This window comes from Acartia tonsa, chromosome 7 (genome assembly GCF_053477335.1).
Source record: "Acartia tonsa isolate MP-2025a chromosome 7, ASM5347733v1, whole genome shotgun sequence".
In the NCBI taxonomy this organism is placed as follows: Eukaryota; Metazoa; Arthropoda; class Copepoda; order Calanoida; family Acartiidae; genus Acartia; species Acartia tonsa.
Genome location: NC_137266.1, coordinates 17,204,355 through 17,216,655, shown reverse-complemented (window position 1 = coordinate 17,216,655; position 12,301 = coordinate 17,204,355). Strand labels below are relative to the sequence as shown.

The window sequence follows — 12,301 nt, the reverse complement described above, 5'->3', positions numbered from 1 at the left end:
CAAAAATATACATTAAAGATATACAAAACATTGAAATAGATTTATTACTTTTAGACATACATATACTATTAAAGCTTGACAATCCAACCAAACAGGGGCGTCCAAGCTTTTTTTTGTTTGGGGGGGGGGGGTAAAACATTTTTAAGGGGGGAATAATTCGTTTTTGTGGGGGGCAAATTTATTTTTACCCCCCCCCCCCCCAACATTTTTACCCCGGGGGTAAAATTGACTTTGGGGGGGGTAATTAAAATTTTATTAAATATCTATTATTAAAAATGCGCGCAAAGCGCGCAAAAATTTTTTTTGTTAGAGATTTTTTATTTTTTTGGGGGGGGGTAAATACCACCCCAAATTCGTTTGGGCGGGTAATCACCCCATTACCCCCCCCCCCCTTGGACGTCTATGCAACCAAACCCCATTTTTATATTTTTTTTTGGGGGGGGGGGGTAGCTATTTATTAATTTTTTATTGGCTATTATATTGAAGGATATTGCCTTACCCCCCCCCCCCACCCCCCAATCCTCAAATAGCCTAAAACTTGCACTTTACCATTATTAAACATTAGTTTAGATCTTTATTATATAATTAATATTCCCCTGCATTTAAGAACATTTTGTAAACATTGGTCTCATGAAAATCAAATAAATATGGCGAGATTTATTTTAACTAATGCGTCTATTTCTAAAAAGAAAGAGGTAAATATTAATGTTGGGTGAAAATACGCCTCAAGGGGGATATTAGCTTACATTCAGTCTTATCTTGTCGTTAGTTGCGCTTCATTTGTGCTTCAGTTAATATTTTTCAGTTACTAAAGTGTGTTTAAATATGGCTACAATGGAAAATCTAGGTAAGAAATTTTAAATAGTTATTTATCGCATCATACAATAGGCAGCTTTCTGCATATATTAAAATGAAAAATTATTGTTTTATTCACAATTAGGATTGATAAACAAATTTAGAAAGATAGGGCTCTGGGCTGATAGTTTTGAAATTTTTAGAAAAGCTTTGTATTTGTCATGTGGCAATTTTATAAAAGTAAAATGTAAATATAGATTTTATTTTAGCTTTTCATGGAAGCTTTGTAAATATCTCAAGATGGATTTAGACAAGAATGACAATATCCATAGAATTATGACATACTGAGTTATGGAGCTTATATTTAGTGGCCATTAAAAAACAAGAATGACAACATCCATAAAAGCGAAGCTCTGAAACGGTAGGACAAATGGACATTAACACTTGTAAAATGTCAGAACTGAATAATCAGAAAGTAAATGTATAAGAGTCAAAGCAAAATTGTAAGTAAATTTGTTGAAAAACTGCTTGATACAGGATACTGTTTATAGACATACTAACATTTTTAGGACTTGATTATATAGTTGCTTTGCTTATAATATTGTACTTTGTTGTCCCAGGAATCAGTATACCAAAAATCAGACCAATCGAATAAATAGGTCACATACAAATTTGTTGTTTAAAATGTAAAAAAAATCAACATGTTTAAAATGGACGTACGGACATTCTGGTAATGATTATAGAGTTGCTACGCTTTATACCTCGTACCTAACTTCTACAGGAATCACCATGCAAAGTTTGAAATCGATAGGACAATTCTAACATGCCTAAATTAACGAAAAAAGCTATCCGTTACGGACGGACGAACGTACGGACGGACCAACCCTAATTATAGAAAAGCTTCGCTTTTAAAAATGTATAATTATCTAGCTTCGAAACCAAAAGAAGATGTTCTGCCTTAGCAACAGTTAAATAATTGCGTTGTAAAAAGGGTTCAAAAATACAAAACAAGATTAATGGTTTTTTCGTATTCATTCGAATCCGGTGGATAGGAACCGGTTCTCACCCATACGAAAACACTATATGTCTAGGATCGTATTATAACCAGTTTTCTACAAATATAAAAATGTACAATCATAAGATTAAAACCAGTTTTTTTAGCCCGTGCCTTTGTACATTCTTTATCCGCGGAAAGCTGTTTATAATACGATGCGAGAAATAACTATTACCATTGACCAACCACAGCGTTGCAACGCTAACTATATTACAAGGAGGGAAGGGTTTTGTTGTAAATCTTACTAGTTTTATAATCGTGCCATTTTGGGCATTTGAATTCAAACTTTTTCAATTGGTAATCCTAATCTACAGATGATGGGGGTAATTTATGTAAAGCTTCACTAATGTCGTCTAGCGATATCAAAATAAAAATTTTACTTGAAATAAGGGGGGAAGTTTTTCTTACTTTTGCCTAAACGCTCCGGAGGGTCCAAGCATAGGCGTCCAAGGGGGGGGGGGGGTAATGGGCCATTTGGCACCCCCAAACGATTTTTGTGAACAATACCCCCCCCCCCAAAAAAAAAAATTACCCCTAGATTTTGGGGGGGGTAATTACCCCCCCCCCCCAAAAAAAATAAATGTTCTTTATAAAAAATTTTTTGTGAAGGGTATTTACCCCCCCCCCAAATTGAATGTTCTTAAAAAAAAAATTTACTGAAAATTTTTTTTTGGGGGGGGAGGGAGTAATACCCGCCCCCCCCCCTAAAAAAAGTCATAGTGTGACAACCCCAATATAGTCCAACCAGTTAAAACAGTTCTTAACCATGATAACAAAAAATTTAATAGTTTGATCATGTTTTATTTGCTTGGGCCTTTATAAGGGCTAAAACCATCCCGGGGATCTATGATGTAATTGTAAAGCACTGAAGATTCCATAAAATAGATACCTAACTAAATTGATATTTCATTAAATAATGAAAAAGAATTTCTATAGGCGATTTCTTTTGGGAGGATGTCAGGGTGTCTCAAAACTAGTTATAAAACTTACCAGGACCTATAAGACGCTTCACTTAAAAGTATAATCATATTGGTTCAATGGTTAGTGAGTTAATTATTGTATTTTTATGTTCTAAAGAATGAGATACTACTATATATTTGAATAGTAGTGGCGCCCTTAGCATCTAAGAACTCGTGTTTTCTAAAGGGTAAAAAGGGAGGAGAAAAATAGCCTAAAACCACTCAAAGGATTGACCTATAATATTGTGGAACCATCATGGGATCTATGTGAAGCTTTCCTAAAAAGGAGAACTCAGTATTAAAAGTAATGAAATCTGAAGCTATAGTCAAATAAACCTTACTTACTACTTTATGTTAAAGGATAGTACTTATTAACTTAATAGATTAGGTAGGTGCTTTTTTTACATAATTAAATTACCCCCCCCAAAAATTTTACCCCCGGGGTAAATTAGTTTGGGGGGGGTAATTACCCCCCCCCCCCCAACAGATTTGGGGGGAGTATTTACCCCCCCCCCAACAGACTTTAGGGGGGGGGTAAATACTCCCCCCAAATTAGTTTGGGGGGGGTAAATACCCCCCCCCCCAACAGATTTGGGGGGAGTATTTACCCCCCCCCAACAGACTTTAGGGGGGGTAATTACCCCCCCCAATCAAATTTTACCCCCGGGGTAAAAATTTTGGGGGGGGGGTAAAAAAAAATTTCGCCATTTGACCCCCCCCCAAACACGAATTACCCCCCCCCCCTCAAATTTTTTACCCCCCCCCAAAAAAAAAGCTTGGACGCCCCTGGGTCCAAGCCCAGCAGGGTTACCAGTACCCAACGTAAACTAAAATAATAAAAACTAACCGCCCCTCCCCAATTTTTAAATAACAAGGATGACAACATCCATAAAAGCGAAGCTCTGAAACGTTAGGACAAACGGACATTATCGCTTGTATAGTGTCAGAACTGAATATAAATGTATAAAAGTCGATCGAAACAAAATTGTAAGTAAATCTGATGAAAAACTGCTTCAATGCAGGATATTGTTTAAGGGCATTCTTACATTTTTAGGACTTTATTATAGAGATATGATTTGCTTATAGCAATGTACTTCATTATCCTAGGAATCAGTATTCCAAAATTAGACTAATCGGATAATTTTATCGCATAAAGATTTGTTGTTAAAAAAGTTAAAAAGCAACATGTTTAAAATGGAAGTATGGACTTTCAGGTAACGATTATAGAGTTGCTTCGCTTTCTAACTCGTACCTAACTCATACAGGAATCATCATGCAAAGTTTAAAAATCGATAGGACAATTATAACATGCCTAAATTACGTACGGACGATCGGACATACGGGCGTACAGAAAGACCGACCCTAATTATAGAAAAGCTTTGCTTTTAAAAACTATTTACTTTCAAAAGGGTTGGTAGTAATCCATGCTTAACAAGGTACTTTGTGTGATAGCCCCTACTAAATTTCCTTAAACTCTTTTAGGATTGGCGGCACGGGTGCTACAGTATGGATTTGCTGGAGCTTGGACAGGTGGCGCAGCCTACATCACCTTGGTAGAGTGTCCCGCAAGGTACAGTCCTAACCTGGGAGGGACGGGACATTGGATTGTAAACAACACTGTTACCTAAAGTTGTCTAACCATGTTATTTTATTTGTTGGCAGAGTAGCCAGTATTGATGATGTATTTAAAATTATGGTTCATTGTCTTATCCCTAAAGATCACTAATCCTCACTTTTGTTCATTGACGCGGCCGGGCAGACAGACATATTAACAGACATATGGGTTCGAGTACTAGTTGCATCATAACCAAAGATGTTAAAAATAAATGGTTCCTACTTCTGCTATGTTTTATCATGATGGGATTAGGAGTAAAGGTAATGGCTCAACAAGACAAAAGCCATGCAATCAAAGATTAATGTATTTTATGTTTCTCTGCTTATTAAACTTTAAAGTTTTATATTTGAAATTTAAAACTATCAAATACGTTTTTGTAGACTAATTAAAATTATTATGTTGAATTTAAAGTAATATGATGTAAAAACCTAAAAATTTGTAACAACTACCAATAAGACACTTTAAATTAATTTTTTTTTTAAATCGAAGCTTCTCTGTTTGTGTATGTCTGTGGGTCTGTCCTTCTATCTTTCCTTAGGGTGACCAGTTTTTCTTCCCTTTTAGTACCTTTTAATTAAACATAATTCTTTTTTTAAAGAGACGTTATTTCCTCTCTGTCACTCTCTCGCTCTCTCTGTCTCTCTCTCTGTCTCTCTCTCTCTGTCTCTCTGTTTATCTCTCTCTCTATCTATCTCTCTCTCTCTCTCTCTCTCTCTCTCTCTCTCTCTCTCTCTCTCTCTCTCTCTCTCTCTCTCTCTCTCTCTCTCTCTGTCTCTCTGTCTCTCTGTCTCTCTCTCTATCTGTTTATATCTGTCTCTCTCTGTCTCTCTCTCTCTCTGTTTATCTCTGTCTCTGTCTGTCTCTGTCTGTCTTTCTCTCTCTCTCTCTCTCTCTCTCTCTCTCTCTCTCTTCTCTCTATCTCTGTCTCTCTGTCTCTCTCTCTCTCTCTCTCTCTCTGTCTCTCTCTGTCTCTCTGTCTCTATCTCTGTCTCTCTCTGTCTCTCTTTCTCTGTCTTTACTTCTTCCTGTATCCTTAGGTTAAGCTTTGCTACTATTGATATAATCGTACTTGTTTTAAATTGAGGTTCAAAAAGAATTCATATTACAATACGTGAATTAGAAAATTCAACTGTATAAATTTGAATATACGAACTAGTTCAAGCGGATATTATTTTGTGCCATATTGGAACAGTCATTTATCTCATTTTATTTTATTATTCGTTGAAAATTGTCTATAATTCTATATGATATATAAATTTTCAGTGTGGCTTAGCAAAGGAATTTAATCCTGCTGATATTAAGCAGTTTCAAAGCCAAACTAGAAATCATAATTATTACTTTTCAGAGCAGCCATGGCCACCCCTGGACAAATGCTGGATAATTGGCAGGTTATACAGATTTTCCGCCTCTTAGCAGCGCAGCTTATCTACTATTAGAGTGTGTCCGTCCGTATGTCTATTACGTCATTACCTGTCTGTAAAAAGTATTTCACAATTGAGATAGAATATCAACATCCATAAGTAGCTAAGTACAAAAAATCATGTAACAGAAGTTTATTAGTAGAAAATAAAAATAAATTTTTTGCAAAAAATCCAGAAAACTTTCAAATGTGTTTTTATATGTTTTAATATTCATTTTTTGTAGCATGACTGAAAGACCGACGGACAAGAAAATAATATAATGGATGCTCATTGGTATAGGGAATCCTCACAAAACAAATCAGCAGAAATCTGGCTTGCCCTACAGTGTTACGAACTGACAGATGGGCAGAGAACGTGAATTATAGAATAGGTTTGCTTGAAACTACGCTTAAGAGTGATTGATTGACATTTAGGCCTTTGATATATTCTTGCGGATTACAATTCCAATGAAAAGTGTTGTTAACTTATTGTAGCGCTACTTATGGACAAACCTCCAATGGATTAACATATTAATTATACTAGAGTTGGCTTGATATAACTATCTCACTATTTGTTAGTTTTCTATGAATACATATCTATTTCTCAATAAATCAATTTTCCTCCCCCGCCATTACTATCTAAAAGAAAGAAGTAAATATTTGATAATTTAAATGATTTTAAAAAGATTTTTTCAATTATACTTTTTTTTCACATTACCATCACCAAAGGGTTAATATGATTAAAATTTTAGTTTTAATATTTGAACACACAAAAGGAAGTGTCGCCACAATCGAATTCTTTTAAAGCAGAGTTTTCTTCAATTTACTATATTAAGAATTTAAATTTTCTTTTTTTATGATTAGAAATTAAATTCAAATTCAATATAATTGCAACATGAAATGAAAAAAATGAATTTATTTTTAATAAAGTAAAATAATTGATCTCATCGTTCTGGCCAATGAGAGTTTATTATGGATTATTGAAGCAGTATGAGTTTTCAACATTAATTCCTTGGAAAACTTGAGCTCATTTATAGACATTTATTTCCTATATAGATCTGACATGGATCTTGAAGCAATAAAGCAGGCTGTTTTGTAAATGTTAAAAATTGGAAGAATCTATTAAATAAAAGTTATTGCAAATAAAAATCATCTTATCATTAGATATAATGATTTTCAGCAAAATTTTGATCACATGAAAAAACATGTTTATAATATTCAAAAAGGTTAATCTTTCCTCTTTAATAATCAATATCTTATACAGTTTGAATAAATAGATGTAGATAATGAGAAAATTGAATATTTTTTTTTTAGAGAAACCAAACAAAATATTGAATTCAGTTAATTACCAAGGCTTTCAGGGGGAATGGAATTACATTCGTTGATTAATTTGCAGCTTGATTCTTTGTTAAAACTAGGGCTAAATGGCTGCGGCCAGCAACTGCCAGCTAACTGGAAAATCAGCCGTCAAAATGTCAAGATTAAGTATTGCTGCCTAAAATTCCTACAAATAATAAGTGGTTTGCCAATAGCATAATTTTCCAGGAGCCTAAAACCGTTTACATAAAATCAAAATTAAGCAGCTACCATAGAATCGTTGGCTGTATATCAAATATTTAAATATAAGAGAAAAGTATTTTTTTAAAGTAAAATTTAAGATTGCACACCCCTTCACACTTATTCATTAATCAATTAACTTTCAATTATAAAATAAGATTTTAAAAATAGACGAATTGACGTGTTTAGGAAACTTTCAGTGGAGCTGCTTATTACATGAGTAGATTTTCCTTGATCACTTGTGCCGCTGGAATGTTCGGTAAGTCAATTATTTTGGGTGATTTTCCATAAAATGCCATCTCCCCTAGTTTTGGAAAAAAATTAAAGGGTATTTTATTGAGTCGACTGTCGACTTTCAATTTTAGCTTTAAAAAGAAAAAGCAAAGAGAAATAGTTCGAGGTGGGTTACCCAACTCTAAAATAGTTGTAAACCTTTCCTGGACCTATAAAAAGCTTCACTGTAAAAGAAAAACATATTAATCCAGAGGTTAGTAAGATCTTAAACTATAATGGACAGGCAGTCAGAAACCCTTTTACATTTACATAAGCATTTTGTCTATGGGATATGACAATGGCCGATAAATTAATGTACATCCCCAATAAAGATACACAAAATATCCTCTTCTGTATATTACAATTGGTTTAAACGTTTAGAAACTCAACTGAAGGAACAAACCAATCAAAATTTAGTAAAAGTCCCAAAATTGGTGAGTCAACGAATAAGAAAGCGTTATTTTAAAAATTTTGTGGATTAATGTAATAAAAATATCAATGTATCCTCCCTCTTTAATAAGAGAAGGAAAATTTTGAAAGTAATCAACCACCTACACCAATACCTCTTCAAATAATTTTTCAGAAAATATTTGCAATAAGCTTATTAGTAAATAACTTGAAATTTCAATATTTGTTAAGCATGTTGTTCTCAAAACTATGTTCATAATTGAGCTTAAATTGTGAAAGTAACCATATTGTGTTGGAAAATTGGCAGTTGTGACTTCATAGATTTTATGTATTTTTACTTTTTGAGGCAAAACAAATTACTTTGTATAAATCATACCTATTTCCTATATGATAAATTTTAAGATCTTAAAAAGCTTTTTTTTCTTAATTTTAAATGATAAAATTGTTAATTTTAGGTTGGTATACAGATACAGACCCTCAGGTATAGTTTTGTTTCATTCATTGTTAAAACAAAAAACAGGGCTCGTCAGCCGCGCGTCAGCCCCCACGAATCCTTGAATTTAAACCTGTTTGATTGCTATGAAAATCTTCTTGAAAAGAGGTATTGCCATATTATAATCAGGTTTAGACTTCCAGATAATTTTTAAAATTGTAAAAGGTTGATTTACCTGAGGCTTACAGCCGCTGCCGAGCCCTGCATAAAACAATTATGTTTAAAACTATAGTGCAGCAATTTAACAAGATAATAAAAATTGTAAAATCAATAGTTTGCAATTCAATAAATATTTGATAATTTTCTTCAACCTAAGTTACCCTCTGCTTCACCTTTTAATTTCCAACTGTAGGCCGTTTTAGTGGTTAAGACATTCCCCATCTTTCTCATCATTACTTAAATTCACCTGAAATAGTATAGCAGCAAATATGAAAATATGATGGTGAGGAACGTTTTCGTCTGTCAGCAAATTGCTGTCTGTTCTAATGTAGCGGCTCGGCTGCGTTTATATTTCCGACGCTATTGGCTATTTTTTCAAAGTCGGCACAGGGACCTCACCCCCGTGGGTAGAGTTACATATAACTCGTTCCCTCTCTTCTTTTACTTAAATACCTACACCACAATTCTGTTTTAGAGATGGCTGCTTCTAGCTGGTTCTTTGTTTCAAATTGCTATCATGCCCTTTACTTTGATTTTCATCATGCCAACCAACAATAATCTTCTGGATGTTGATGGTAAGTTAATAGATATAGTATTCATGGATATATTAACATGGGAAAGTTGGTCGGTAATATATATGTTAATATCGTTATTTATTGGGAAGTTTGTTCATCCAGTAGGAGGGGAGAGGGTAGAGGTTATGATGATGGGTATCGTAATTTTTGCTAGCTGTGAGTATCACTTTTTTAGAATTCATGGAAATCTGGTGCAATATCCAAGTAAATTTAAGGAACAGTTAACTACTATTTTGTTCCGTTGCCTTGTACGTTTGTATGCATTGCAATTCTTATAGATTTTTTAGACTAAGATACACTAATGCCAAATGTCCGTAAGTTACGTTAGCGGCAAATGTGATTTTTTGGCTGCTATTTATAATAGGCAGTTTTATTCTTTTGGGGGAAGATGCCCTATTAAAATGGACATCTAGTAAGTTTAGATGGTGGTCTACCAGTTTGTCGGTAATATTCAGGTGGTCATTTATGTAAGAAAAAATTTAAATACACGGCTGGTATTGTAGATAGGCGTTTTTTATTTCCGACCCAGGGGCGTCCAAGCTTTTTTATTTGGGGGGGGGGGGGTAAAATTGAAAATCCAAAATTTTGGGGGTGCAACATTTTTTAATGTTGTCATACTTGATTGTATATTGGATTCAAACGCTCTCCTAGGGATAAAATTTATAAATTGAGAGGGACACTTAAAAAACCTTTTTTTTTGTACAAAATCGTTCTTGCTAAAATAAAAATTTTAAATATTAAAACAAAAATGTTCACTTTCTCTAAATGAGCTGATCTTAAATGTACATTTATGCATTTATATAAGAAATCTAAATTTAACCGAACCATTTTACATAAAAAAGATTTTAATAAATCAATTCTAAGATAAGGAAAGCTACTCTATAATTCTTAATATCTGGCATGTCTTTACGCTGAAGCTTTTTATAATGCTAATAACAATGACGTCATACTGTCCTACCATTGGTCAATTAAAATTATTCTGGCCTACCATTGGTCAATTAAAATGTATACTGGTCTGCCATTGCATGGTAATTTAGTAATTTACCTACAAAAGAGATGAAAATACTATATTTTACTCGGCTGTTAAATGTAATAGAAAGTCTTAGCCTTAGAAATTCCTTTTAAAGATTTCCATTACCAATAAAAAAATGAACAATAATTGTTTTATTCGAATGTTCGTTTGATTAACTGTTCTTGGTATATTGATAAAATTTGTTTATATAAATCTATGCTTTGATACTTTTGGATGTTTTCATCCTTGTTAAAAATATTAGTTTTTTATGGATATGGATTTTTATTACTTTTAATTTAGAATATTTTATCCTTCATGAATTTATCTAAATAGCAATTATACTTTACGACATAAATTCTCTGCAATTCTCTGACAAACTCACATTAGTAAATAACTTAAAATTAAATTTTGTACCTACTAGAAATTCCAATGGCAGATTGAGGTGACTGATTGTCCATCTAGAGTAATATATCTATTGTATGGGTATACTCATATTGTACAAGATGATCCTTGTTTGTTATTACAGGTGCCAGGAAGAAAGGAGATGAGTATATCAAGACCCAGGTTAACAATTGGAAAAATCTTCATTCTGGCAGAATTGTCTTTGGGTATGTCATTAGTAAAATTAGGATGACAACATCCATAAAAGCGAAGCTTGTCAAATCAGACGTTCAGTTCAAGCAAACATCAACAAATGTAGAATAACTAACAAATTTGATATTCAAAATTATTTGTAAGTCTAAACAAAGATTTAGTATAAATGTGAACAAAAATAACTTGAATGGGCATTAATATAGATGCTTAAGAGGTGACTAAATATCCTTGCAATCCACATTCCCAAAAACGAAAGAAATGGATTTTTTAAAAATAATTTATTTTTAGAAAAGCAAATGACCATAATGTTAAAATTGAACTTTCTGAATTTTTAGAATTTCTGGTATAAATAATTATAGAGTTGCAATTCTTTTCAAATTATGATAAGATATTTTAGTGGCAATTTTAAGTTTTATCCAAAAAGAATAGTTTATCATAAACAGAACAAAAATTGATAATGATCTTGAAACCATATTAACAGCTACATTAATTCTAGACTTGCCTCCTGTACCTGCCTTGGTCTATATTGGTTCAACAAAGTCAACAAATTCCTGTAAAATGAATGAAAGGTACGGCTTAATCCATTACACTTTTTGAACTCCTAATGGACAGAGAATCACTTACATAATTTCAACTATTAACACGTAGCGCTTAAGCTCGTCGTTGTGGAGTGATGTATTCGAGTCTCGGCTCGACACTGAGTCATAACTAAAGAAGTTAAAAATGGTTCCTACTGCTGCTATGTCAGATGCGCGACATTGATAGTTAGAGTAGGGGAAATGCCTTGGCCCAATACAGGCGCAACTCATTACTATGCACAGTTGGGACTTACAGACAAAGGTCGTGAAATCAAAAAATATGTTGGGTGTTACTTGTTGAATACCCGGGATGTTTGGACAGAAAAGGAGATATTTGGCTCCCCTAGTTACCTTTGGTTGTTGGACCTGACATTGGAGTGTCATGGACAACAGCCTTGCCTATAAGGTATCCTCAAGGGTAGATTTGGGTTATCTTCACTCTACCATATACATATTCTATTGTAATTCATTAAATAAAAGATAGAATGATAATGGCCAATGTAAAGCTTTCCTTTACAGATTTTTAGAGGTTACAGAGATCTTTTAGCACAGACAGATAGACATATTCTTCAGTGATGTTATTACTTATATTTTTATTTAGGTGCAGGGAAAATTAGAGATGCAATAAAATCAACATTAAATGCTCAAAAATGAAAAAAAAAATCCAAGAAAAAATTTAGAAAAAAAAGAAGAAAATTCTAGAAAAAAATCAATAATTTTTAATTATTCTGTTTATCTGTGGGTGTATTTTTATGTCATTTTTTAAGCTTATGAATGTATTGTATATGCACTTTTGTACCTTTATATTCAAGTCATATTTGTTGGTCTTT

General features: G+C 33.2%; 1 protein-coding gene across 1 annotated transcript; it reads left to right on the top strand.

The window, feature by feature from the left end:
- The first annotated feature begins 627 nt into the window (after nucleotides 1–627).
- On the top strand, nucleotides 628–12,135 carry LOC145324971 (uncharacterized). The gene is made up of 9 exons (XM_080167745.1): nucleotides 628–847; nucleotides 4,291–4,378; nucleotides 5,769–5,811; nucleotides 7,569–7,638; nucleotides 8,516–8,541; nucleotides 9,188–9,287; nucleotides 10,826–10,907; nucleotides 11,390–11,462; nucleotides 12,073–12,135. Exons 1-8 carry the CDS (start codon nucleotides 826–828, stop codon nucleotides 11,448–11,450), a joined length of 492 nt encoding a protein of 163 aa, XP_080023871.1. The 5' UTR covers nucleotides 628–825; the 3' UTR covers nucleotides 11,451–11,462; nucleotides 12,073–12,135.
- Nucleotides 12,136–12,301: the final 166 nt, after the last annotated feature.

Bases quoted from the DNA above. Each gene is read 5' to 3' on its own strand.
- LOC145324971 (XM_080167745.1), top strand. From the start codon at position 826: ATGGCTACAATGGAAAATCTAG. The intron at 5,812-7,568 runs GTTATACAGATT...TGACGTGTTTAG, and splicing joins AAATGCTGGATAATTGGCAG to GAAACTTTCAGTGGAGCTGC. The intron at 9,288-10,825 runs GTAAGTTAATAG...TTGTTATTACAG, and splicing joins TAATCTTCTGGATGTTGATG to GTGCCAGGAAGAAAGGAGAT.